The sequence below is a fragment of the Apaloderma vittatum genome, unplaced genomic scaffold (assembly GCF_000703405.1).
Source record: "Apaloderma vittatum isolate BGI_N311 unplaced genomic scaffold, ASM70340v1 scaffold432, whole genome shotgun sequence".
NCBI classification, from domain to species: domain Eukaryota; kingdom Metazoa; phylum Chordata; class Aves; order Trogoniformes; family Trogonidae; genus Apaloderma; species Apaloderma vittatum.
In genome coordinates, this window is record NW_009703912.1 from 24,753 (window position 1) to 52,425 (window position 27,673).

At 44.0% G+C, this 27,673-nt stretch overlaps 1 protein-coding gene across 3 annotated transcripts in view; it reads left to right on the top strand.

Moving 5' to 3' along the window:
- Positions 1–836: 836 nt before the first annotated feature.
- Positions 837–27,673, top strand: part of RBFOX2 (RNA binding protein, fox-1 homolog (C. elegans) 2) — a 55,766-nt gene continuing 28,929 nt past the window's right edge. For 2 of the 3 annotated variants that reach the window (XM_009864800.1, XM_009864801.1), the window contains exons 1-3: positions 837–1,058; positions 11,490–11,636; positions 25,055–25,108. In XM_009864800.1, the coding sequence (XP_009863102.1) occupies positions 867–1,058; positions 11,490–11,636; positions 25,055–25,108 (393 nt within the window). In that variant the 5' untranslated portion in view covers positions 837–866. Of the gene's footprint in view, positions 1,059–2,353; positions 2,372–11,489; positions 11,637–25,054; positions 25,109–27,673 lie in introns of all 3 variants that reach the window. The other variant, XM_009864802.1, reaches the window with a different exon arrangement.

Here is a 27,673-nt window from a genome sequence, read left to right on the forward strand (position 1 = left end):
TTTCTGAGTCATCTGGTTGGTGTAAACAACATCTAAGGCAGTGCTAAAAGCTGCAAAAAAAGTCTATTGCCCTAGGTAGAGGTCTCTGTGGGATACCCTAAGGTCGGGGAGGAGTGGGTAATTAATGCCTGCTGTGATCCCAGCGATGCTCAGGGCTTGGGAGAGAGTGAGCATGCTCCAGGCTTGTGTTCTCAGCTCAAGTCCCACAAGTCTTTGGTGTCTTCTGCACGCTCAGCACAAGGCAAATGGGATACTCCAGCTGCCAGAGCAAAGGAGGGGGCTGCTGCACAGATTGATTTTAAAATAGGTACTTCTTTTCTCTCGCTGAGAAAAGCGTGAGAAGAAGTCGGGAGTGTCAAAGAGTGCTCTGAACCACACAATATGCTCACTTGTGAGGAGAGCCATGAGGAGGTGGACCCAGATATGGTACTTCTAGGCATATTGAAGAACCTTGTTCTTCTGACTGTGTTTCTTCATTCCAGTGTTTCAGCACCTCTCCGCCTTTCCAAAGTAATGCCTTACTGTGCGTAAAACCTTGTGTGAGATTACAGGGGTATGCAATTTGCAAGCCCTGTAATTTGTTTTCCATGTGCCACCTGGTAGCAAGACAGTTGCCTCAAAAATATTTAAGAAAACTGTTGTGGCTCAGAGCGGCGCGGCGTACTCGTTTTGATAGAGGAGATACTAGAAGACTGTGCAATGTTATGCTGGTGCTGGGTGGGATATTCACATGAACATGCGTGGGTGTGTGGGTGTTTATCATTTCTTGTGCTGATGTTTTGGTCTGTCTTCTGTAGTATAAAGCTATTTTCCCTCCTTTTCTCTTTCTCCAGGGTAACCAGGAGCCAGCAGCAACTCCTGATGCAATGGTGCAGCCATTCACCACAATCCCATTTCCGCCACCCCCACAGAACGGGATTCCCACAGAGTACGGGGTGCCACACACTCAGGACTATGCAGGCCAGACCAGCGAGCACAATCTGACGCTCTACGGAAGCACGCAGCCGCATGGAGAGCAGAGCACGAACACGGCCAGCACGCAGAACGGATCTCTTGCAGTAAGTGCGGAGGGGTGCAGAGCAGGAGAGCAGCATGGTGCTTTGGGGAAAAGCAGCCCTTGATTAGATTGCTGACTCTTTCTTAGGTTGTGGAGTCTCCTTCTCTGGAGACTTTCAAAACCTACCTGGATGCGTTCCTGTGTGGCTGCCCTAGGGGATCCTGCTCTGGCAGGGGGGTTGGACTAGATGATCTCTAGAGGTCCCTTCCAACCCCTGACATTCTATGATTCTCTATGGCAAATCAGTAGTAGGCTTGAGAAGGAGAGAATCATAAGCAAAATGTGGCTCCTGACCTTCCATTACCAGATTTCTGTCTTTCCCTCATAAATAGGTCTGCAAAGAGCAGTAGTGCTTGGGTTTGCGATGTTTTAACCATGGTGGCATTGTGTGAAGACAGTCCTTTACAAAAGTGTTAATTACCTTGTATTAATTGGCAAATGTTCAAATGAATTTGATGGAGGCAAATTCTGGAAGGTTGGCATACAAAGGATTGAGGTGAGGATCGTAGGTGCAGTCTCAACGTGGTTTTGTTTTCAGAAAGCTAGAAGAGTAGAAAAATAGTTTTTCTTTTTGCTTTCTGAAGATAGCAGGGAACTTCAGAATGCAAAGATAGGCGAGCTCCTCTCAGATCCCGAGCATCCATTTGCCAAACAAAGATTTTCATTTTCTTATGTTTCTTTTGCTTTCTTCTTCCTGTGGCCTGGAACTGGCACTGGGCAACATGCTGGCAGCTTATCCCAGGAAAAGCTTTATCCACTCCTTAAGCCACTTGTTAAGACTTAACTTCCTAATAAAGAGCCTTATGGTGAGAGCTTTTGGTGCTCAGGGGTGGATTTAATCTGTTAAATGCTTTTGGTTTTACTTGTAGTTGGGTGTTTGGCTTGTAGAGATTATTTTTCCCCTCTGTAAGCATGGAGTGAATTTATTGCCAATGACTGGAAGAACTGATAGTGCCAGCTCGAATGTGCGTGGTCCCTGGCGTGAACCTCTGCTCCTTCTGCAGCGGGCAGTGGCTGCAACGGTTGATGCTGTTGGCTGTGACTTTGAGGAGATATCTTTGAGTTCATCCTGGGAATGCCACGACTTCAGCATCTTGAAGAAGAGAAAGAGTACAAAACTGTAAAACACCAAAGGAACTTGAGGTGCTTTACTGAGCAGACACAAATGTAGATGAGAACAGGCTGGAAATAAAAGAGTTGGTGCAGTGTGTGGAAACGCAGGTTGTCATTTTAGTACCACGTTGGCCTGTGTTGTTCCAACCCATAAGATCTGGGCTTCCCATCTCCAGCAAAGAGCTGTCTCAAGCACTGCCAGTTGGATGGGAAGGCTGGAAATGGAATAAATCAGGGCAGTGGCTTTCCCCATGTGTTTTTGCCGTTCCCATCCTTGCCCAGAACTTAAGAGCGTTTCTTGTTAATGGAAATGATGCGAGCCTTGACCTTGGTGATCTAAGCTCCTGCCAACCCTCCTGCTCCTTTTCCATATTAGGAGCCATCTCTGTGGTGCTGCAGGGCCAAGCTCTGTGTTTCGTCAACTGATGCTGGCTCGGAGGAGCCCACGGCGCGAGTTGAGGCTGGCTAGCTTGCGAGGAGGGACCGGGAGCCAGTCTGTGGGGGAGGAAGCGTTGCTGGGAGACTGCTGGGTGGCAGTGAGTGTTGCCAGGAGGCTGCAGAGGGAGCCTGACTGGCAGGGGTTATCCAAGAAACAGGCTGAATAACATGTAAGGCTCATAGCTGGCTGCGCAAAGCAGTTGGGCATGTCTGGCCTGACCATTTGATGTGGCTAAAGGTGCATGAGCTGAGTGTGCGGAGTCGGGCTTGCAGACCGTGGGTCGCTGGGAAGGCGCCAGGGTGCAGACTAGCGTGTTGCTACTGCTGTGGCTGGGACTCATCAAACCCAGAGGATCCCAGATGGTGGCACATGAAGAAATCCAGGGGGAGGGGGAAGGCACCTCAGCCAAGGGCCTTTCACGTGTGTGAGGTCCTGGATCTTCCGAGGTCTTTTGTCTTTCTGACTAGGACTACTTCTGTATGAAGTTATTTTGGTTCTGTGGACTGCCTTGGGATGTAATTGCTTGTAACTTTTCTCCTTCTCAGTATGCTGATTAATGATGTAGGAACTAGGGAGAGGAAGAAGGCTCAATAGTTACTCACAGTATAAAGCATGCTATTAAAATACAGCAGAACAGGTTGGTTGTTTCACCTTCAACATGGACAGCTAACATCAAACATCTTGTCCATCACATATGCTGGTTATTATGTGTTTGACATACGTGTTCAGTCCACGTGGACTAGACTGCTATGCTTTAAGGCATCTTTTCCTTTCATCATTCGGTTGTCTTGCTCAAACAACAGTGCTAACTTTAATAGAGAAAAAAGTCATTGCAGGTGATGTATGATCCTTCCCTCCCCTTATTGCAACTGACAAGCGCAGCTGCTGTCGTGTGCGTGAAGGCGATATCCCAGGCCGAACAGCTGGTGGATTTTTTAGCTGCTGACTAGAAGCCTGTGCTCCCATGGGATGATTCAGAAATTCCTTCAGCCAGACAGATAAGGTCTCTCCTAGCTTTTAAGAACAAGGGCTGTATTTGGTCCAGTTGGCAGGACAGGGTGAGCTAGTGAAAGCTGTGCTCAGATGATGGGGCTTTCCTGCTTTTTTTAATGGCAAAAGTAACAGAGAATTTGGGGTGGCTTAAAGGTCCCTCATGGAAAGAGGAGGTTCAACTGATTGGTAACATGTTTTGCAGCAATGTGACAGAGTCCATAATGGAGTCTCTAACACACTGGGTGGGAGCACCTTTTCATAGAAACTTGGCAGATTCTGATGGGCAAGTCAAACTGAATGATTTGAGATTAATAGTGGTGTCTGAGTTAATATACCACGGTCTGAAAGCCCGAGGTCAAACATCAGCAATGAACTTAAGTAAAATAAACTTTGAGAGTCAAAGTCCATGCCTTCCTACACAGTCTAAAAGCCCTGAGCAAAGGGGAATGACTTGTTGGTGTCATCAGCTAAGGATAAGCTTAGTTCTGGAGGTCTGACTGTCGTGGAAAGCATTCAAAGCTCTCAGAGCAGAGGCATGGAAAAGAAATTGGCACAATAGGTGGTGTAATACAAACAGCTTAGTATTTTGGAATCTTTTCTTTTAAATTTATTTTAGGATCAGGCCTCATCTGTGGGCCTTTGTTTCGTGCCTGGCATGTGGGTCTCCTGGTCTTCATCTCCAAGCATCTGTCCTTTTTCTTTACACTGTCCCAAAGAACAGCTGAAAGACCGAGTTTAAAAATAGGCTGAGGTACCCGACCATATTTGGCCTCTTTGGTCTGCCTGTTGCAGCCTGTCCCTTAGACTGTTGACGCTCTGCATTTCCCTTCTTATGGTGCGGAGCCACCTGCTTTCTTCCCCATTCCCTCTCTTGGTTTACATTAGCAGACTTGTCCCTAGCGGAGACCTCCAGCCTCGATAGCTGCAAGCGGAGATGCTAATTAGGCGGTGGTACCTCTGGCAGCCGAGGTGATCTAAAGATTCGCTGCTGTCAGAAAGGAGAGGTCTGGCTCCAAGCGCAAACTCCCACTCCTCTTTACTGGCTCTGGCATCCCTTACGTGAGCCACTTTAATTCACTGACCTGGCAGAAAGCTGTCCAGTTCTTTTGCCGGGTTAATGAATTAGAGCAGCTCTTGGAGGGATCCAGCAAATGCTGTTGTTGCAAGGTAAGCGTATGGAGTGCATGGCCAGGAGCCGAGAGCAGTTGTCAGCTCTCTGCATCTCCCGGTACTCTACCCGCGGAGGGGAAGATTAATCATCCGCTGAACTAAAAAAGCTTGCTTCGTAGTAAATGCAATGCACTTAATACTGTGAGCTGATTATTCAACTCGTTTCTCTTGTTAATGTCAGAGGGAAGAATTTGTGCGTCTGTATAAATTACGGAATGCAGCTGGAGGTATGGAAGTAGAGGAATAAGTTTATGCAAATTACTTTGCCTGGAAATGGCAGGTGCTGTCGCCTTGGTGTTACGTTGTCATGAACCAATATAAAGCATTATTTAATTACAGAGCGAATGTGCCATACTGAAACACGTTTAACTAATGTGCTGTATACCATAAAGGGATACTGACTCTCTGATTTCTTAAAGGAGACACATCTGTGGTGGGGACCCCTGGGTACCGTGTTCAGAAGCAAGATAGGGAAGCTGCTCGGTCATCTGGCTCTGCCCCACACAGCTAGCAGCATGTTGGAAAGAAGGGAGCCAACGGCACTAAGGGTTTCTTGACTTTTGTAACACATGGATAATATTATAATGATGACTTTCCCTTGGGTATTTCTTGCCTAGTCTGAGATTGCTGAATTTTCCTTAGTAATTATTTTTCATCACTTTAGTAATTAAAGCAATTGCTCATGTGAGGTGTTCCAGGTGAAGCGTACGTTTAATGAATGTCCTCACTTATCTTTCGATACTGCTGAGCAGGTAGACATGAGGAAGATCTAGCTTCAAGTCTGCTTACTTAGCTGCTGATTGTTTGGCCACCTCGGCCTGGAAATTGCTGTCTTGAGGTAGCGAACTTGGAGATGTAACATCAGGAATTGCTTTGAATATGAGGGAGATTATTGTCAGCACTTGTAGACTTGTGTCTAGTGAAGCAGATTTAAAAATTGTTTTGAAAGAGAAATAGGAAATAAATCAGCAAATATCATTATGTTAGAGTTTGCAACTGTGGTACTGCTGCATATTCCTCAAATGTTATAGCAGATGTAGTGGTAGTACAGGGAAGGATAATAGTGGTGATGAAAGGAAAGTAGCAGGTCCTTTATGAGAAGAAAGGAAATATTCACGTATGAAAAGAGCTGACAGGAATGAAGGCATATGAAAAGTATGTAAAATATTGAATGGATGGGAAGTAAAATAGGCAACTTTTCTCTTTTCGCTTACTGGGATGCATGCAGGAAGTAATCAGGTGCCACGTATGAAAAAATTTAACAGATTTTTGTTTCTTGTTCTCTCTGTATAATGAAGAGTTTAGCGTCAGAACCCATGTCCATGGGTTGCTTTGGAAGTTGAAATATCAACTGGCTCAGTTTGCTGGGGGCTGTGCTGGAAAAAAAATATCACCAAACGTTTGCCCTACTCTTACATTCTTCCACAGATGGCAGGAATTTGGCTGCTGTCAGAAAGAAGACGGTGGGCTGGACGGATCTGTGTCACTGTGTGGCTGTTCTTCTCTCACTGTCAATGGTCCAGGGGTGAGCACTGGCTCGGGAAGTCTTGCTGCCTCCTTCACCTTGTCAGGACATCGCTGTTTTGTGAGGAATAGGGTGGAATTGCTTACAAAGGGTTTTAACATTGTGACCAGCAGAGCAGGCCTTGCAGGTGACTTCGTTTCACCACTTCATTGGAAGTGTGTGTGTGTGTGTGAAATAAGGAAATGAAAAAAAGCACCAAAGGATCCTATTAAAAAAAATACTGCTCAGAAGAACAAAGTAATTTTAAACATCATGACATGGAAAATGTTTCCTAACATATCGGAGATGTCTTCATTGTGCAGGATTGGCAGCAAACCTTCCTATGTGCTTTCCTATTTTAGGTTTGTGTTCTGACTTCAGGCAAGGTATATCTTTATTTAATGAGGAAAGTGAACAACATTGCTTCAGCTTCATTATGTCTGAAAACAGGTAACTAGCAGTCAGAAAAAACATGCCCTGAATTAATCTCACTGTGCTGAAAATAGGTGTGTCCCTAGCATTTTTTTTGTCCGTTTTTTGCCATACGAAGTACTTGGGCATGTTGTTAACTGTGCCTGCAGTGTAGCCCATTTATTTATATATTTTTAAATATAAAATGCTGCTGTCATCCCTGAAAGATCAAGTGCATGGATATAATTCTAAAATTGTATTTGCTGCTGTTGAAAGGTGATGATTAGCCCTGTGGCCTTCTGTGTGCTGTACAACTGTCATGTAAGCAGCGGAAGCTCCCGCGCAGTTGCGTGTGTAGGACCTCAGTCCTACTCTGGTAGAGTGTGGTGGGACAGGAGAGGGGTTTTGTGTCTAGCGCCTAATTCTTCACTTGTTATTCCACCAAACCTACTCAGTGGGTATCTGTTTATTGGTGAGCGACTGTTTTGTTGTGGATTTTTCACTAGAAATTGCAGAGATCTTCCCACATCATCTGCGCTTTCCTTTACAGTGGGAAGATTGCCTTCTGCCAGTCATAGCTTTCAGTCTTTATCTCCACATAGTTCCACAAGATCTTGATCCAAACAAGGTCTTTTGTGGGTTTTGTTTTGTTTGGGTTTTTTTTTTTTGTTTTGTTTTCGTTCCTAGACTGGTCTAGAAGCAGTGGAGTGAGCACAGTCTGTCTCCCAGATTTTGTAAGCCACCCAAGTCCCCTTTTAAATATAGTTATTAGTTACAGTTTGTATTTTGTAAATATTTTCTTTGCAGTGATTTATAGCTCTTAACCTCCTCATTATGATTCACAACATTTTGGACCGCCTGCTTCCTGGGGGAGAGGACGGGGGGTTGTTTTTTGCTTTCCTATAACTTGGACCTGAAGCGCTTCCAGTTCTGGAAGCAAGTGGAGATGGTAACAGAATGTGCCGGGTATTAATAGTCTCTGTGCTGGCCTGTCGCATTGGTATTTGTCTGGCTCGTCGGGGAGGTAGCCCTCTGTCTGGCCATGCAGATGGAGATCTGCTTGGAGCTCCGCACGCGGTGCTGGAGCCCCCGCCTTCCTCCCGTCGAGGAGAAATCCTCAGCAGTTGCTTATTCACCAGCTGGAAGAGTGGTCAAGAAGTGGGAAGATGGCTGTAGGGGCGTTCTTCTCCCCTTTTACGTGCCTACATGCACGTGTGTGCATCCACGCTTCTCTTTGCAGCTGCCCCTTCTTTCTTGGGGTTTCCCTACTGCTGAGCGGATGTAAGAAAGGAGCTGGCACTGGGGCACAGGCAGCACGTAGTTAAACATGAAGCACGTAGCGTGCGCTTCTCGAGCTCTGATGCATTTCTCGGTGACCTTGAGCAGAGCTGTGCAGGCATGAGTGGCATTGTCACCTGCGTAAGTATATGTTGAGGAGGTAAGGTGGGGACCCGACGCTGTTTCTAAATGCAGGATCTTTGCCCCAGTGAGTCTCCGTGTTGCCTGATGAGAAGCTTTGAGACCTAGGGAATGTGTATCAGCTCCCTTCCAAGCTGAATCGCTGTCTGTAGTGAAGGAAGAGGGCCAGTTTTTTGCTGTGTAGTGCTGATGTGAGGCCAGAAGGAAGGAGCTGAAACTAGAGGTAGGGAAGGAGTCAGGGCGGGGAATGGGTGCTCGGTGAAATGCAGGCTTTTATCATCTGGCTTGGTCAGGGTAATGCTGTTGCCAGTCTCCATTATGTGCTGCCTGAGAACAGGCTCCAGGCCCTTCCTTTCATCTCCTTCCTAATGAATTAAGACAAGGAATAACTGTAGAAGGAAAAGAAAGGGAAAAAAAAGGCAAAAAAGCGCAAGATCTGAGGGGACTATTTCTCTTTCATTTCTGTTGTAGCTGAATGTGTGGCAGTAGACAAATGTATTGAGATAATGTTACAGTGGCTGAAAGTTCAAATCTTACCTTAGGGCCACAAATGATAAAAATGAGGGAGCTTAGAGCATCCAGAGAGAGGAGATATTTAATGTTAAACGACTGCTGAAAAATCAGGATGTGTGAAAGCCTGAAAAACATTTGGGGACTCTAAGTGTAGTCAAAAAGGTAAGAGTGGACCGACATCCTCTGTTCCTTCTATTGTTTCTCCTCTTTGAAGCCTTTGTCTTACTGCACACGGTCACACGTGCTTCAGAATGACTCATGTGTAGGGCCAGCTCTCTGCCATATGCAGGAACAGCTGTGAGTGGTTTTGAGGCGGCCGCTGTACATGATACATTGCACCCTTGATAAGAAAGGAGTTGTGCCCTCTGCCTGCGAACAAATGGATGGGAGAGGAGTGCAAACGACCTCCTGGCTTCCTCCCCTGGCGAAGCAGCAAATCCAGCACTGTGCAACCTATATTTGAGTTTAAAGACTGGAACATTCTTATCATCACTGTTCAGCCTCTGTGCCTTTGCTCATTCACACTGCAGAAGCTGCAGTAGTGGGTGCTTGAGGATGCACCTGTGTTGCATGGGTGTTTGCTCACTTGCCAGTCCCACACAGAGCCACAGAAAACATGGAATTTGGCAAATTGCAGTAGCAGGGCTCCAAAATGGATTACAGAGATCCCTTTTAGCAGATTTGGGGGAGTTATTTTGGAGCACTCACTTGCGGACGTTGTGTGCGGTGGTGATGGATGGGCTACCCCTATGTTTTTGTCCTTCTTGGACAGATTTGCCCTGAGGAGCAAAGGACTCTGATGGAGTCATAAAAATAAAGCCACCAAATAGCATAGCGTGATTTAATCGTAAGCCAGCTGCATCGATTCTTCCCCTAGGGTGTACTCTCTGTGTGTTTGGAGATGGATTTTGTCATGGGGGTGAGAATAGGAGAAAATAAGGAACTTGGGGAGGGGGAGGCATCTTTTAAAATCTGAATCAAGTGGAAGTTTCAAAGGTTGTTCTGGGGTACGGATGAGTCTTAGCCAAGTAAAAATGCTGAGACTTGCGTGGCTCTAGCGGGCAGAGGGACTTGCAGGACAGTGTTGCCGTTCTTCCTGTCGTGGCTTAGTTTGTATTAACCAGATCAAACGTGTTTTGTGCTGCCTGCACAGCCCTACCGCAATAAGATGGAAAGCTGCCACTGCTCTGCTCTGCATGACAAAGACCCCAGTTCTTACTGTTTGCTTGCTCTTGTTAGTTCTTTGCAACCAGTATTTAAGTTCAAGGTCGTGTCTGTAAGAGACATTTCTGTCCAGAAGCAGCTCTCTTAATGTCACTGGTTTAGTTCATCTATGGATAGATGTTTCTTTCCAAATATTTATTGAGTCTTATATACTGAATGATATTGAGAGCAGTCCACCAAGTCCAGAGAGTAGTTGGGCAGTCAATGTGGGCTGATTCCTTTCCTCTGTGGTACATAAATTGTGTATTTCAAACAGGGGGAAAAAAAAAAAGATTCAAAACCAATAAAAGCCCCACTCTTAAATCTTGGGTTAAGGCCAATGTGTGTTCTTGAAGGTGCCTAAAAAAGGCTGGCTAGCAATTACATGGTCCTTGCCCTCTCATAAAACTTTTTTTCACTTGATGGGTTAAAGAACAGGTCAGATTGGCATCTAAAGAAATTAAATGGCACCTAAACGTGCATAACACCGGTAGTCAAAGCATGTCTCCTAGGAGGCTGAGGCAAGGAGGAGGAGATGGAGTGAGCTGGTGGGTGCTTTTTGAATACCTTGGTCTGTCAACACTTGCCTTGGAAAGGGACAGAGCAGTAAAACTGATGAAATTGTAGTCTGCTTTGTTCTGTAGCTCTGAGTTTTTTAGGTCACTTTTTTGTGACCTCAGTGGTAAAAACTACCATTTTCTCATCAAGCCATTTCGTGAAGGAGTCTTGCCTTTATATTTCGTGCTGTGCTCAAATTTTACCACTTTTTAGTCCAACACAAGTGGCTGAGGTTCTCTTCCTTTCCTTGCCATCATCTTGGAGAGGAGGGAGGTGTTAGATCTCCTCTCTGGCACATGTCGCCCTTATTGCTCTGTCCCGGGCCCACCCCTTGACCTGGCTTTGTTGGCAATGCTTGGGGAACGCTTGTTTTAGCTATGAGATTGACTCTTGTTTTAGCTATGATTGACCCTTGTTTTAGCTACGAGATTGGTACCACAAAGTAGCACTTGGAGTTTTTATAAACCCTGCAGTAGTAATGACTGTCCCATGTCCCTGGGCCGACTTTAAATGTACAAGAGAAGTTAATCAAAGACATCCATAAGCTGTTCACGTATGGATTTTACCATTTAATTATAGATCTTCTTTTGGGGTAGTGTTTCTCTGAAGGGAGCTTGACAGAACAGATGCCGTTTTGCCTGGGGATGCATTTCTAGTATTGGCCCGGTGAAGAGCTGCCACTTCAGCTGTGGGATTTTGATGATTGCGTGAACATCCTGCCACATGAGATTAGAGTGGCGGTACCACCTCCCAGCTTCAGGATATGAAAGATCCGCCTCTTCGTTAGAGCTTTCATATGGTGGCAGCTGAAGGGAGGAAGAACAGGGGAAAAGAGAGGAGCAGTTTGAGGAAACCAAAGGAAATCTACTAAGCTAGAAGGGGATCTGAGGGGAGGGAGACTAAGATCTGATTACGATTTACTCATGGAAAAGGAGGCGAAAAACAAGAGATCGATTGTTAAACATTACTGGCTTTATCAAAATGATCAAGTGCTCAGATACTGCAATTGCAAGTGCAGTAGTAATACCTAAAAAGAGAGAGACAAAGCACGTGAAAGGAGTTTGTGAGGTTTCTATTCATTCTCGCATTTTTTGTCTTTCTGATTTCAGCAGACAGAAGGAGGGGCACAGACAGATGGACAGCAATCACAAACGCAGAACAGTGAGAGTACCGAGAGCAAATCCACTCCAAAACGACTTCATGTGTCTAACATTCCCTTCCGTTTTCGAGATCCTGACCTTCGGCAGATGTTTGGGGTAAGTTACCAGCACCTTTTAAGGCATGACACATTCTCCTTCCCCACAGGTGGGCCACATGGTGTTAGCATACTCCCATGAAGGATAAAACCTTTCTCCTCAATTTAGTCTGTACACTGTAAAATACTTGCCAGGGCCTAGGACAACTGGTAGTGTTTACCTCAACTGCAAAATACAGATGAAAACTGTGTAACTGTGTGGGTCATATCAAGATGTGGAGTGCAACCTAACAATTGGTTTGGAAAAAACCAAAACCCCACAACGCAAAACTTCACCTTATTTCCCAGTGAAGACTAGGATTAAACATTGACTTAATGTATTCCTTGCAAAGCACTGTTTTTTAGTTGCTTAGAAACTTGTTGAAATATTTATGCCTTTCCTCATGATCCACTTCTGTGATGAAAAATGACTGCAAGGAATTGGCCGACTAGCTTTTGCATGTGGAAAAGCTAGTGCAAGTCAGATGGTATTTTACATTGTGTATGATATACATTCTGTTTCTTTTGACCCAAATAGTCTTGTCTTCCCTAATATTTATATGCTGTTCATCAATCTCAATTTATAAGTGCTCTGAGGTGGAGTTTGTTCACATGAGTATAGGAAGTGACTCATTCTGTGTGGAGACACAGATAAATGATGTAGATGCTTCATGACCTAATCTTCAGGTGAGGTTATGCATATATCATCGTCATCAGGAATCCTTGTCTCATAGATAGGATGGTAACATCCTTGGTTGATGGGATGTTTTAGAGTCTTCAGAAATATTTCTTATTACGTATAAAGTTAACAGACTTTAAATACTGCTGCCTGCTTAAGATGCAGTGCAGAAGATTTAAGTCAGGGAAAACCAAAGCTAAGGTTCCTCTTGCTACCAAACTTTGAATTAGAACCAAGTATACCTTGGTCCTGACTGCACGGCCAGCTGCTCCTCCAAAGTCTTGGAGTAGTTTCTGTTCAAGTTGTTGCCACTCTTGAGCCATTTGTGTGAGGGCGTATGCGTGCACATATACACACACTCTCACATTCTGTAACACATGCTGTGCTACGGTATGTAAATGTGTCGAAGTCATGGACTTCTGTTAAACTCTAAATGAGAGGAAAATTGGGTTTATCTGTTTGTAATTCGGACAGTACAAAGTGAGCAGAAGAAGGGTGCAGAAATGTCAAAAATTTCACTGATAGTCTTCAGCAAGAGTCCCAGTTGCTATAGATGGTGAGAGATCTTTGTTCTTGAAGCTTTTTGTGTCCATAAGAAGCTACTTTCTGGGTGAGACCAAATGGAGAGAAGTGGTCAAAATGTGAGAGGGCAGGATTGCTGTTCAGAGGGACCTGGCCAGGCTGGAGAAATGGGCTGATGAAGTGTCTTGAGATACTGACCAAGAGCAAGTTTCAAGCCTTCCATCTGGAAGGGAAGAACCCCTGCAGCAGTACAGCCTGGGGACCCGTTGTCTGTGGAGATGCTCTGCAGTAAAAGATCAGACACAAGCAGCTTTGTGCCCTTGCACCAAAGGCAGCCAAACGTGTGCGGGGCTGTGTTGGTGAGTGTAGCTGGCAGGACCAGGGAGGTGATCCTCCCTCATCTTCAGCAGTCCTTGGACTGCATCTAGAGTACTGTGTCCAGTTTGGGCTCTACAGAGCAAGAAGTATGCCTCATCTGAGTGAAATACTGGAGCAAGCCCAGTGGGCATCACTAAGATGGTCAGGGGGCTGGAGAGCATGGCATGTGAGCAGAGTCTGAGACCTCGGTCTGTTCATCTTTGAGAAGAGAAGGCAAAAGAGGTGGTATTTTTGTTGTCTGCAACTACGTGGTCAGAGGATATGGAAAAGTTGTAGCCAGATTCTTTTTGGTTGTGTGTAATGATGAGATGGGAGACCACAAACACAAGTAGGAACATGGGAAATTTCAGTTAGATATCAGGAAAGTACTTATTTTTTTTTTTTTAAATTTACTATGAGAGAGGTTAAATAGTGGAACATGTTGCCCAGAAAGGTTGTGGAACCTCCACCTTGATGGTATTTGGCTTGACTGGACGTAGCTTGTCCAACCAGATCTCATTAAACTTGCTTTGAGCAGGGGTTGCACTAAATGACCTCTGGAGGTAGGTGCCAGCCAAAATTATGAGTCCATGATTCTGTTGCAAGAGGCCTGGGTTTGCTTCCGTGTTGTCTGTCACACTCTTGACATCCGTGGGAATGTTTTCAGGGTGAGACTCATCTCCTGGCAATCTGCGATTGCTGAATCTTCTCAGATGCCTGTTCTGCTTTTGTGTTTTTTAGCTTCCTTTTTGCGGTTGCAGGGCTCTGCAGTAGGCAGATCCGTCCGGTTTGGATAAACCGGTTGCTGAAATCACAGCCAGTTCTTGGACCACCTGCTACAGTCTGTATTTAGCACGTTCTGCTCTGTGCTACCGCTGCTCCCCTCTCCTGGGAGCTGCATCGCTTACGTAAATTGTTTCATGTTGTTGCTGCCCCTTCCCTTGGGACTGGTGCTCAGCTTGACAACTGGCCTTTCATGCTCATTCACCCTGATGCTGTTCCTCCCTGTGCTCCTTGTTGGGGGGACATGGATGAGATGGAAATGTCAGGAACATACCTGTCCTGGTGACTCTTGCCTCTGCTTTGCCGATTGGGAGACCCAGGGAATTTGAACAAATTGCTGTCCTGAGATGCGACTTGTAGAAAATGCAGCCTAAATGCTTGCATTAAGATTTTCCTATCCTTTCTTGGGCCCATTTGGTGCCCCTTGTACATAGAAACAGTGGGGAAATATGATGTATGAGTTGGGGTTTGGTGTTCCTGAAGTTATTTGTTGTCTGATTATTTTTTTTTCCTCCTCTAAACATCATGTCAAGTTCCAGCACAGTGGTGTGATTTTAGCTGGGGTAAATGATATATTCCCTATAAAACGTTTTGCGAGTTTACCTGGCCCTGTGCTTGTTGAGAAGTATGCCTACCAGAGAAACATTTATCTTTTAGGGCATACAACAAAAAGCGCCATTGTCCTGTAATAGAGAACGTTGCTATTTTGCCAAGGAAATAATCAATGGTTCTTGCACATCCCTCTCTTTCTTTCAGTGCTGCTTCTCTCAGCATGCTCAGAGCCTCAAGCAGAAGAGTGTTTCTCTCTGAATCCTCCTTGCTCCTATTTCTTTTGCAGGATCGGGATGCTTTCCCTTGGGTGACTCATTGAAACCAACCCTTTCTCCTACAGGGGACTCATGGTTGTCTGAGTCTTCAGCTGTGGCTAGCCTGTAACCCCCATCTCCTCCCTCTCCCTTCTGTGTGTCAGGTCACATCTCCTCAACGTCATGTCTGAGAGACTCAAAATCCTCGCCTGGAGTGATTTTCCCAAGCTACTGTACAAAGAGAAGAATTGGGGAGACAGCAAAGCCGTGGAGGAAGAAATAAATGTGATGGGAGGGAGGGAGTAGAGAAGTCCCCTGAGGATGGAACAGCATGCGAGAGGTCAGCCCAGGCCTGGGGCGCAGAACATTAGCTAATGCTTTCGTCCAGACTTGAGTAGAGGTGGACTTCAGACGCGTTGTCCCATGTGTGATTAAATGGGTATTACGTAACGCTTTCTAAACCTTCACCGTTTGTGAGAGCTGCACACGTAAGGATTTCCTGACAAATTCAAGTTATGCGGGTTTCAAACCATCTCTCACCTGTTCCTAACAGGTCCCCGAGATATCCTCAGGAATGGAACAAACACTTCCTTATGCATATGCTTCTTATAGGGAGGCAAATAAAGCAGGCTGCTTAAAACAGGTAATATTTACTTGACATTTCATGATGCCAATAAAGCGACTTCCAGAAAGCTTCTAGAAGGAATAGGTCATTTTTTAATGCACACAGTTCTGCACCCACTGTGGAATAAATCAATAGTTGACCTTGTTCTAGCAGATAAGGAAGAGTTAATAGCTGACCTGAAATCCCACAGTTGCCTAGGTACCAGTGATTGTTATTTGTCTGTATTTACTTTGTGCAAACAGAATATGGCATCAGGCAGTAATGTAAGTAGCTTTAGAGGAGCCTGTTTCTTCAAGTTTAAACAATTGGCAGGATAACTGCCTAGGAAGGTATCTTTAAAAGGGAAGTGTTAATGGAAGCTATGAAGTATTCAGCAAAATCATACTGGTGGCCAAAAAGGCATGATTCCACAGTCACTACAACTGTGTTAATGAAACACAAAGTGTTCTGTGCATTAGGCAGGGAAGGCGAAGAAGAGGAGGAATTAAATGGCAGTGAACATAATTGCAAACTTGAGCAAAGAAGCAGGTGAGAAGGGAAATGTCCTAATCATGGAGATACTGGTGATGGAAATTGGGAGGAGAAGGCATGACTTTTTCACATGCAAAGAGAAAAGATCTAGGGGTAGGTACAATATAAAATTAGGTAGTAATTATGTGGTTTGGGGGGGGAAAAACACAAGTAACAACAAAAGAAGCAAAAATCAAACAGCAAAAAAACCAAAACAACAAATCTCCCAAGCTTACCATGTTTATAATTTAAGAGGAGGTATTTGTAATGTATCTTGTTTTGTATATAGCAGAGGAGGATGAGAGGGTGCTCTCTAATATTTAAAAGCCAGCAGATCTAGATAAGGTACATCCAAAGATGATAACCAAAGCAAAGAAGCTCTTTTATTCATTAATGTTAATTTTTAGCCAGTTTGTGTAAGCTTGGGTTGTTGCAGGAGGCTGGAGCACTGGCCACCAGGATTCGCTATTGAAAAAATTGAAAGGGATGACTCAAAGAGCTACAAATATCTGTCTATACATTGATCCAAGATAAAAATAACATTGGAAAGTATTAAAAAACATTAGAATCTGAAGAAATGGTTTAATACTATTCAGCATGACTTTGTATAACGTAATACATGTCTTTGCAGACAAATACTGTCGTGTCTATTTTGACAAGAATATGCAAAGCAATACTGATACAATTGAAAATTACTGAACAAATTTATACAAGTGACCAATGTCAATTTTTAAAGAAAAAGAATAAAATAAACGCAGCATGTTAGAGGAATTAAAAACTTCTTTAATGGTAGATAATAAAAAGTAGTAGTTGCTGAGGAGACATCAGTGATCAAGACTGTTTGTAGTGTCAGTTTCCTCAGGGATCTGTTTCAGTCGCAGTCTTCTTCAGTATCTATATCAAGCCATGGAGACATTACTATTGAAACCTTGCTTAGTAAAGTTTGCAGCTAAAAAACTAGGAGGAGGAAAGATAAAGTTAAGGTTACTGTTAAGAGTGCCATGAAATGCCTGGTTAACTGACAATAAATCCAATAAAATCATGCTTGGTGCATCTCAGTGCAGAGTACCGAGTATGTGGGAAGCAGGCTGTGCTTGTGGGATTGAAAGCTTTTTGGAAAACACTGATTTAGGAGAGTACTAGTGATTACTGAAGACAGTTACTTCAACAGCGCAAAGGAGGGAGGGGGGGCATCAGGTTGAAGGAAGAATGTGATGTTGCTCACGTTCAAAATTGAAAAGACTGTGGCTGCATAATTTTATTCAGATCTGTATCAGTTTAGGAGCCAAAATAAATAATCTAAGGCTTGGAAGATGAGCTGCTTTTTAACTGTGTAAGGTGTTGGGTACATGATTTTACTCGGCTTATTGAAGAGAGGGTGGGAGATGATGAGTCTGTTCTGTACAGGTGCTTATGCGTGGATGATACCTACTAATAAGGGGGTTTAGGTCTTGTTTACAGTCGTAACAAGATTTTCCAGCGGGAAGCTGAGATTTAACACAACTAACCGTGAAATAAGAGAGAAGTTCCTAGTCATTTAGGCTAATTTAAGCAATGGAACAACTTACCAGAGAGTAGGAGAGTTGCTGTCAGTGTTCAAAACGAGTTAACAACTCTTTTCAGAATCTTACTATGTGCTTTCTGAGGGACATTCTTTGGTTAGTGTGTATAAGAACTCTGACATGATGGTAGTAGCGTCCTCCTTAGCTGCTGGTAGGCTGTCCCCTTCCTTACTGGGCTACGTGTGCAGAGGAAGAGCTCGTTGCCTCAACATGTTTCCAGTCCTTTCAGCTTTGTGCTGTGATAGGGTCTGTGCTTGTACCCCATGGCTGACAGCATCAGTCCTTCCCTCTAAGGCTTCAAGAAGCAGTTTTCCTCCCAGTATAAAATTAGCAGGGCTGCTTTGGTGGATTCTGGACTTCACAGTCAGATGGGCTTCAAAGTCTCCTGGGGAAGATGCAGGCCAGGTTGGACTGCCTGCAAGAGGAAAATCCATCTGTTCTCAAGCTGAATCATTAATGGCCTCCACGAAAACAAGCCAAGTGGATTGTTTTGGTAACTCATACGGGTATCTGTGCACTAAATCCTTCTTATCTCTTGAGAGCAACAGTATGAGGGGTCAGAATTGACATTTCTTAGAATTCGCCATTGTGAAATGCTCTTCGCTGAAGAATCTTTCACTATTTTGAAAAAAGGAGATAGTGTAAGATGAAAGTAAGGACTGTATTGATGATTGCAGGTGAAGATGGGATACCACAGTACAGGATGTAAATTTGCTCAAGCTCTGGCTTCAGGTGGAGGCATTGCCTTTTTTAGAGGGTGCTCGCTTCGTGGCTACTTCTTGTGGGCTGTTAACTGCTTCTGGTGGGGAACATCATCAGTGCAGCTGGTAAAGAACTTTTGTGTGATACTAGCTACAGCAATAATAATGCATAGTTGTTTTTGTATAAAGGTGACCATTCTGTCACATTTAATAATTTTCACATAATGAAGTTATTAGTAACTTCATTTATTAAAGATGACAGATGGTAGCTTTTTTTTTTAAAGTGGGTAATGTTGTTATCCTTTTCCTTCTCTAAGCATAATTCATATCTCTGCTGCGAGGTTCTTTATGGTGTATGTTTGTGGTAGACCATTGCTTTGTATGACCAAAGCGACACAGCTCTGGAAGCTCAGATATTTTTGGAAGCTCTTATAGCCTTGTAGTTGCCGACCTCTGGGGAAACATTTTGGCACTCTGCACTTCCTAAAATATCTCAGTGGATATAATTTCTCATCCAGCTTCATTCTGGTGTCAAGAGTAGAAAACGCCTCTGTGAGCCTATAGTTTGAGGCTAAAGCAGAACAAGCTGGACTACAGCTCTTTCTCAAAGAATTTGGGGTGTAATTTTAAGTCTGTATTTGCCAGTAAATAAATTTAAATACACAAGTAATTAATGATACACAAGTACTGGCAATGGCAGAACAGGACTCATTAGTTGTTAAGGTAAGTAGGTGATTAATATGACAGAGAAAGGAACACATAATGCAAGTGGTGATACAGTGAGGCCTGAAGTATAGCAATAGGAAAGGACTCTGCTTTCTGAGTGGATTGGAAATCTGAAGGAAGAAATCCTGTCTTCTGGATAATCAAGATGTATTTTAGTTTTTTTCATCTCTGAGTAGTACTGGCCACGGATCACATGTCACAAGTCCTATGTGCCAATACTGAAGAACAAACATTCTGACACAAGATGGCCTCTTTGTGACGATTCTTGTTTCCAAGCTCTTCCTGCAATGAGAGCGAGCTCCAGCCTTGCCATGGGGCAGGACTTCGTTCCAAGTTAGGAGAGGCATTGCTATTCATCCCGGTGTGTTTTTGCCACTGATTTCAGGAGTCAAGTGACTTGTGCGCTGGGAGCTGCATGAGCATCCTGCTTTGTCTGCATGGCCGTGCTGGGGACAGTGGTGCCTCTCCTCAGGGGTACTTGTGCCACTGCAGCTGACAGTGACTCTAGTACCGTCTGTCTTGCTCTGTCAAAATGGCGTGCTGACGCCACAGGACGTAGAAACTTCTGCAGTGACCGTCTAGGGGAAGGCAGCGATGGCTGGTTCACACTTTTGTTTAAGATTTGCTTAGGTTTTCACATGTGCTACTGGAAGAGTCCTGAAGTGAGAGCAATCCAAACATCATTTGGGAAACAGTGCTGTCGTGTAGCTGGATTTACTTGCATAAAATGTCTGGGTGAAATTAGCTGGGGTTGTCTTGTATAACCCAGATTTTATATGGATTCAGTCTATGTGTGCGAGTCCTCCTCAAATTGAGCTTTGAATGTGCGCTGCTTTTGTGGGTGCGAGTCCAAGTACCTTTTCTGTGGCAGCAGCACCACGTTACAGTGCAGTCACATCTCTGGGGATGGCACAATGCAGAAACAAGGAGCGGGAAGTGTAGACCTGGAAGCTGGCCTGGAGTTAGGATCTCTGGAATGGTACCCTGTGGTATTGTTCACCTCCAGCTTGCTATTTTATGTGAAGATCTTTTATTTGTGAGTCAGAGGATAACAAATGACCGAGAAACTGTGTTCGTCATCACTTTGTTTGCCAGAATGACTGTGATCAGTAAATCCTGTTAGAAATCTGTACTCTTTGTGTGGCTTCCTTTTAAAGTCTGATTTCTTAGAAAACATCTGTGTTTTGTTGGACAACAGGTCAACCCTAATAAGGGCTTGGTGCTCATTTACTGTGTTCAGTTGGTAAACTATGATAGTGCTTTGGTTTATAAAACCCGGATGCTTCCATCTTCCTATTAGCAAAGCATGCTGGTGTCACTCGGCTGGAAAGGATTGGCTGTAGCAGGCTTGGCCCCACTGTTTTGAAGAGATGTGACCCAACTTTAGGTGAGGAAGTTCACATACTGATAGTAGTGTAGCTCTGGCAGACCCCATGGTGCCATAGCTAAGCACCGACTAATACACGCTATGATGGAACCAGCTGTTCGCAGCTAGCATTATATCCAATAGAGCTGGGAGCTTGGGTAAGGACTCTGCAGCATGGACCTGTCCTGCGTATGAAATGCTCTTGCTCGTACACCTCAAGCCCCTCAGGACCTGCAACGTTTCCTGCATAGGAGGTTGGTTTCCTGAAATGTCAACATTTTGAGAATGGGCTGTTTGGCACCTTCAAGGCTTGTCTAGTTCACTGCACTGGTCTCTAAGTGAATTTTGTAGGGCCAGTGCAAAGCTGCTGGACATACACAGTTGTCTTACAGGCATGTGAGGTTGTTGAATGGTGGGTCGTGTTACCTTTTATTGCTCTATGATTTCTAGAGAACTCACCTTGTGCTCCTTGTTGTTTGCATCTTTAGGGTTAAGTTATTTGTCTGGCATGTGTTGGAGCTGATTTTGAAAGCTCTAGACAGGGAGAGGAGGCAGGGCCAGCTGGAACAGAGCATGCAGGAGGAGCCCTACTAGACTGTCAGTGCCTTGGAAGGCAACAGCTCTCTGGTGCCAGATCTCTCAAATTTATTATACGTAATGTAGTTATGGCCTCTGCTGGAAAAATCTGCTGCCTTCATGTCATCTGGGTGGAATGAAACACAGAGCATGCATATGCCCTTTCTTGCATAATGCCCTTGCATCTCTGATAAGGTACATCATGTTCAAACAAGAAAATTGGGTTCTGGTCATAGCTGATGTCTGTTAATATCTTTATGCCTCTTAAAAGTAGTATTTCCAACAGCCCCTGCTGCTGTTGTAGAGGAGATGGTTCTTATTTACCTGATTTGCAGAAAAATAAAAAGCTGGTACAAGGTCACTCCAGGGAATAGAAGACTGTAATTCTATGATTCTATCAGATTCTATAGCTCCTATGCCACAGCATGACTGGAAGTGTGTGTGTGTGTGTGTGATGTGTCAATAGGACATGTGCATGAGCCATTCATGGAGGAGGCATCTTTCACAACCTGACGTGATGGGGAATGCTGACTTCTTAGTTGCCTAGTAAGCTTGTTAAGTTGTGGTGGGGAGCATTTGAGATATGGAGTTCTGCGGTGCTTCTTCAGAAGCTGTGAAGTCTGCTGAGGATATTATTTCGCTTGCTGCTGTTCAGGGTTTTAAGTAGAAGGTCTTCGTAATCACTGAGCGAACGAATCAGGTCTGTGAGAACAGTGATTTATGTCTTCAAGGTTAGAGATTAGAGGGTTGGTCCTCGTGGATGACCTACGCATGGATCTTGTTTTATTTGGCCAGACCCTCCGTCTGCTGGAAAATACAAACATGCCTGTATACATGATCTAAAAAAATTACTCTGGGGGCATTTCGTGTTGACCCTTGTATTTAGACAGCCTAGCATTTTCCATAGAAAAATTGTGACCTTTCGCTAAGGAGCTCTTAAAACTTCCATTGTTTGCAGTAGGCTGTTGACATTTGGTAGGGGAAGCACCATCAGAGAACAAAGTGCTTTTTTATGTTCCACTAAATTAGATTCAGCTTTGAAGGAGATATAAACTGTTAAAATGAACTAGTTCTTTTTTTTCCTGCCTTCATTCCATAGGAAAATTCTGGCACGCTACCAAAAAAATAAATAAATTGCCTCCAGTGCTAGACCTGCTGTAACCACTGCAGAAGCGAGGACAAGAGCCGTGGTGTTAGGAGCAGTCAGAGCAGGCGCAGCAACGGCTGCAGCAGAGTCTTGAAGAGCCAGCGCACGTCCTCCTGCCTCATGGCTGTGCTGCTTTCATCTGGGGAGAGCAGGACACCCTCCTCAGCAAACTTACATTCAGCATTTAGCCCCTGTTGTCTCTGTTCCTTCTCTCCCAAGCAGTTCCTTCCCTCTTGCCTCTTCAGATACCCACAGGTCCCAGATAGAAAAGAGATCTTGGGGCAGTTAGCACAGGTAACTGTAGTCCACTGCAGTAGACGTCAAGCATGTGCTCACTGCAGCCGCAGGATTTGGTGATCTTAATTCTGTCATCTAGGAAATGCCGTACCCCCATCATCTACAGGGCAGGGAGGCAGCCCTGCCGCCTCTCACAGAGCGAGGTCAGACACTCGCATGCAGCATTCCCGCCAGCTTTTTGTCAGCCACGAGAAATTAAACGCACAAGACAGGATTTCCTCTTGGTGTGGAAGCCCTGCCTGGCGAGCTCAGCCAAACGTTGCTGACAGGCGGCGCTGGCAGTAACACCAGAGGATCCAGGCCCAGCTGGGTGTAGAGAAAAGGGGAAGATGGCACAGCGTAATTGTGCACCAGAAGCTGCACAGTTTGTTCTCTTTCAAGATTATTCTAATGAGGTAGAAAATTGTGATTTTTTTTTTTTGATGGCTTTGAAGATTCTGAAAATAATTTTGGCATTTGCATTTAGCGAGAGCTCGGCTGTTCCAGCATGTGTGGCAAGGCCGGGCAGCAGAGCTCATCTCGCAGGGGCAGATCCTGCTCTCAGGCAGGTTTTGCTCCTTTCAGAGAACCCTTTTGCTTCTCAGAGCCCAAATACTCACCAGACCCTTTGAGCTGCTTCAGATCAGTAAATTGTGAAAAACTTTGTATTTGTGCTTTTTATTGGGCTGGGTTTTTTTTCACGGGATTGGTGAGCTCTATCAGTTTATCTACAGGTGAGAATGAAAACTGGGGCCAGCTCTAGGAAGCTGGTGAGACTAGGCAAGGGAGGACAAGGGAGCAGGGACAGCCCTTCAGCAGCCGTAAGCTGTTAAATTGGTTCCACCCCTATCGTGTAACGACACTGAAATAGTCTTACCAAGAAAGCAATCACGACTGATTTCTTTCATGGCAGTGCCCGAGCTATATGCAACAAAGACAACAAAAAGCAATCAACAGCTAATCTTTATAGACAAGCCCACACCAAGCGTGGGATGGAAATAGAAAATGTGTTTTAGCTGTGATTGGCACAGCAGTGGTCAAAAAGAGGATCTAGTATGGATCAAGCCTAAGCTGTTGAGATATTGAGGTTTCAAGGAAGGTGCATGTTTACATTAGCATTACTCAGACTTTGCCTATCGTGGGATATTGTGAATTCAGTTGTTCTTGGGATGAATAGAAGATCAAGTATTGTCCTTAAACAATAGAACAGTAAAACAACCATCTGTGAAACAGCATTTGTGAAAGAATACAACTATCTCCTTTTTAAGAATGGAGAATGAAAGCAGACAGAAATGATTGCTAAAATTGTTGGATGCATTTTGTTTGCTTGAAGACAGTTGTGGAATACTTATTGAAGGGACTAATAACTTTTTATTGCTTTACATATTCAGAGCTTTTCCTCAACCATCATGGCTCACTTTTGTGAGTGTTCCATGTTTGCAAATCTGGCCACAAATCTCCTAAGCAGGGCACCTACAAAATGAGCATTATACCTATTTAACTCTGAATGGAAATGTTAATTAAAAAAAAAGATAAAACCAAATATTATATTAAAAGCATTGTGGCAAAGTAGAGTGTGTCTAAGTACCCAGAGGCTGCTATTCATGATCTTTCCTAACTGTGAAACCGTTCTTCCTCTTCTTGTTGACCCTTCCTTCACTTGCTACCTCCTTTAAATCTTTTACAAGCAGCAAGATTAAAACTGTGTTGATGGAAGCTTTTGTAAATAATGGGGTAGGAAAAAAGCTCATATACAGCATTTGTCTGAGGGTCATACCCATCTCTAGAATGAAGACTGTGCCATATATATGCTTCTGAATGTTGAGATCTTAGACCTGGTCTGGAGAGCAGAGCTCCAGTCTGGAAATACAACGCTGGTGCTTGTAGAGGACAGAACATTGCAGGGCTCTGTTGAAGTAGTGATGCTTTTACTTCTAGGTTACTCGTTTGAATCTGGCCAGGTAAATACAAATATTTTCATATTTCTAAAGTGAACATATTAGTTTGTAGCTCTCGTTTTAAATTTTCTCTTTTTGGAACCAGTTGTGGAAACAGTGCAGAGTAGTGTGGCTGTGCTCTTCTTGGGTTCTCCAGGCTGAGGCAGAGGTCAGAATTCTGTCGTTATGTGATAAACCTGCCTAGGTTATTGACAAGCCTACTGTGTGTCACAGGCTGAAGATCAGTGATCTTTTTTTCTGAAAAACAAACTGCTGGGAGTTGTCCGTTTTCATGATTTCTGAATCCACCATCAGTTCTTTTGAAGGCTTGGAGATTTGGAAAGCAAAGGGAGAAAAGGAGATTTAGAATTTGGAATCCCTGAGGTTAGGAGTCTTATGTGACTGTGCACTCCAGGGAAACAACATCACTGTTAAGTTTCTCTGTGATAGCCGCTTCAGGAGGAAGATGAAATGCAGAATTACATTTGAGAAATGTTGTTAGCTGTCTGAGATGAAATCATGTAACGATGTCTTAGATGAAATAGTAGAATGAAGGAAGAAAGACTTGTTTAGATTAAAGGGGCAGGGGGGAAGAAAAGCTGCCTCACATCCCTAAAACTCTGGTAGAGATTGTTTTTCTTCCTTTAGACTTTTGTGAGAAAACTTAAGGTCTGTGACCAAGAGGATCTGCACATCCTGACCTTAGAGAACTGGGTCACGTCACTGGAATTTTATGCCTTTGCCTATATGCTAGAAATGGAAATATTTTCACCTCCTTGCACAAAGCCAGCCTCCAAAAGGTAGGAAAAATGAATTGCCAAAAATAAATCTTTCTCTTTTTTTTTTTTTCCCCTTGTCTCTCTGCAGCAATTCGGCAAAATCCTTGATGTAGAGATAATCTTTAATGAGCGTGGCTCGAAGGTAAGTCCTGTTTCTGTACCCGCTTCTCGTGTTTTGATTGCAGAGTAAAAGGCAGTTCATTGCCTAGAGAATATACTCTGCAGAGATCAGCAGGAAAAAAAAAGGAAAAGCTATTTTGGGGGCTGTCTCCTGTTCCCACTGACTCCAGACTTTGAGCAGGATCATTTCTGGGCAGCATGTACAAATGCTCCCAGACGCTCCTGTGTGTAATGTGGGATCGGGTTCCCCAGCCTTTTGAACGAGTAGGGAGTCAATCACTTGAGCCTTCGTACCAATCCGTTCCCATTGCAGCAGCGATGGGTGCCCTGCGGCGAAGGCAGAAAAAGGAAGACAGCTTGCTGTGGTGGGAGACTGTAAGAACCAAGCCTAACTCCCCCCACCCCCCTGACCACGTTTTTGTTAAATTAAAATACTTCTATAGAAAATCTGTCATATCTCATATGTGAAAGGATTTTATTCACCCTGTTTTACAGACTTACTTGGCACTTCTGAGATCCTGACCTTTCATGTTTGAGATATTTGATGCTTAATATGAGCATCCTCACTCCAGTTGCCCTGCCCCGTGTGGACCTCTCCCCACTGAATTTACATTCACACACCTATTTTCATCCTACAGATATATTAAAAGGGAAGTTTTGTTCAGGGTTAATGGTAATTTATTTCTCTGGAGGTGAGATTTCAAATGTTGCTCAGGTCAGCTGCAGAGAGATTCAGTGATCTTTGTCCTAATTGGCAATTGGTTCTCGTCACATAACCAGTATCACCACAATGACAGATTGATGTGATTCTCTCTCTGCCCAGGAGGTTCAGCACTGGAATAGCAGGGAGTTTTGCAGGTCAGGAGCGAGGTGCATTGCCAAAGCTCTATGGGGGAAGCTTGCACAGTGCATGTCTATACTCTGCTTGACTTAATCAATGCTAAGATTCCCATTTTCAATTAAAACAAAATTTCCCTCCTCCCCCCACACACGTGTGTGCACATGTGTGCATGCACACAAGAGATTTTGAAGTTGCAATTCAGCTAAGCAGTTTTGGTTTAGAGTCTATGCCTTTTGCTTGGATTTGAGGTTCACAGTCTTAAGGTGGCCTCTTTGCTTCAACATATATTCCTGATATGTTCATGTTCAGAGCCCTCTGCAAATTTCCTCCCATGTTGCCCAAGATGCATTCTGAAATTCTTCAGTCTCTGTATTAGCTGGAAACCAGAAAGCGCTTGATCTGCCTACAAAAGGGTTGAGTGTTAGCCCCCTCCCCATCCTTTGTTTGTGCTTAATATCATGTTTCTGGTTTTGTTTTAGTAAGTCCATCTGAACAATTAAATGTCTTTATGGCTTAGTTAGAGAGTTTTAGTTCCCTTTGTGGATAAAAATCTATATGCTTTACCAAAACAGTCAGCTATGCTGAGTTTGTAAATATTTATTCTGCTCTCTGCTGTTCTGATATTTATAGGCCAGAGCTATCTGTGAATTAGTCTTGATTTTAGTCATTTCCATTTGGTTTTGGGAATAGCCTCAGGCCTCTATCAAATCCTTACTTGTTTGTATGTAATTGCAAAAGAAAGAACAAAAATAACTGGCCTGGCAGTGAGCTCTATCCTTCGTCCCCCACTGCCTGTGCTTTCCAGCGCAGTGTTTTCCTCTTCACACATGAACTTCACTCTCTCTCCCCTGTCCATACAGCCCTGTATTAAACACCCACGGCTGCCCTTTCCCTTCTAGGCAACGCTAATGTTGGAGGATATTTGTGAGGAATTGATTTATGACTGTGTACCTTCTTGTGCAGTTGTTAAAGTCCGAGGCTTCTGGTTTTCAGTTAAAACAAAAATTATTACTGAAGAGTTCCTTGATTAATTTTGTCCTGAATCCTTAATAAATACATGAAAGAAAGAAAGCAATCCAAAGAGATGTTCTCCCAGTCCTTGACCACACAGTTTTCTACTGCTTTTTTTGTCATTTTACAGCAAAAGCAGTTGCAAAACTGATAGTCTGTAATGAGGGATGCGGCAGAATCTGAACAACACGAGAAAACACCCAAAGAGTAATTTTGTGCTATCTTTGCATCCTTCTCTGCCCCAAATAATTCATGTTTAAAAAGGAATGCAAGATTATTCCTGCTTAGCATGAAAATGGGAGGCCCCAGTGTTTGAGTGGGGTGTAGCTGCACGAAGCACCTGGTATTCACATAATAACGGAAAAGCAACAGTTTGGTGATCTGATGGTGAAGCAAAGGAAATGGATCTTTCTGGAGGCCACTCACTCACTCTTGGGTTCTTCCTCCACTTTAGGGAAAAAAAAAAAAAGTAAATCTGAATGCATTTTCCTGCCCTGTGGTTTCCATTCTAATCTAATGATATGAAACCTCTCTCTCTTCTTCTCCTCCTCCTCTCTCTTGGGAATCCGAAAGCAGATGCTCCTGCTGCCTGCCTTGTGCTGTGTTCTCAATGCTCCCTCCCTTACCCTGGGTTCCTAAGGGTTGTAGAGTTTTGTGTATATGTTCTGTAAATGTTTAAAAGGTACAGCAGTAAATCCCAAACTGCCCTGGGTTCACCCTCACCCAGTGTTATGA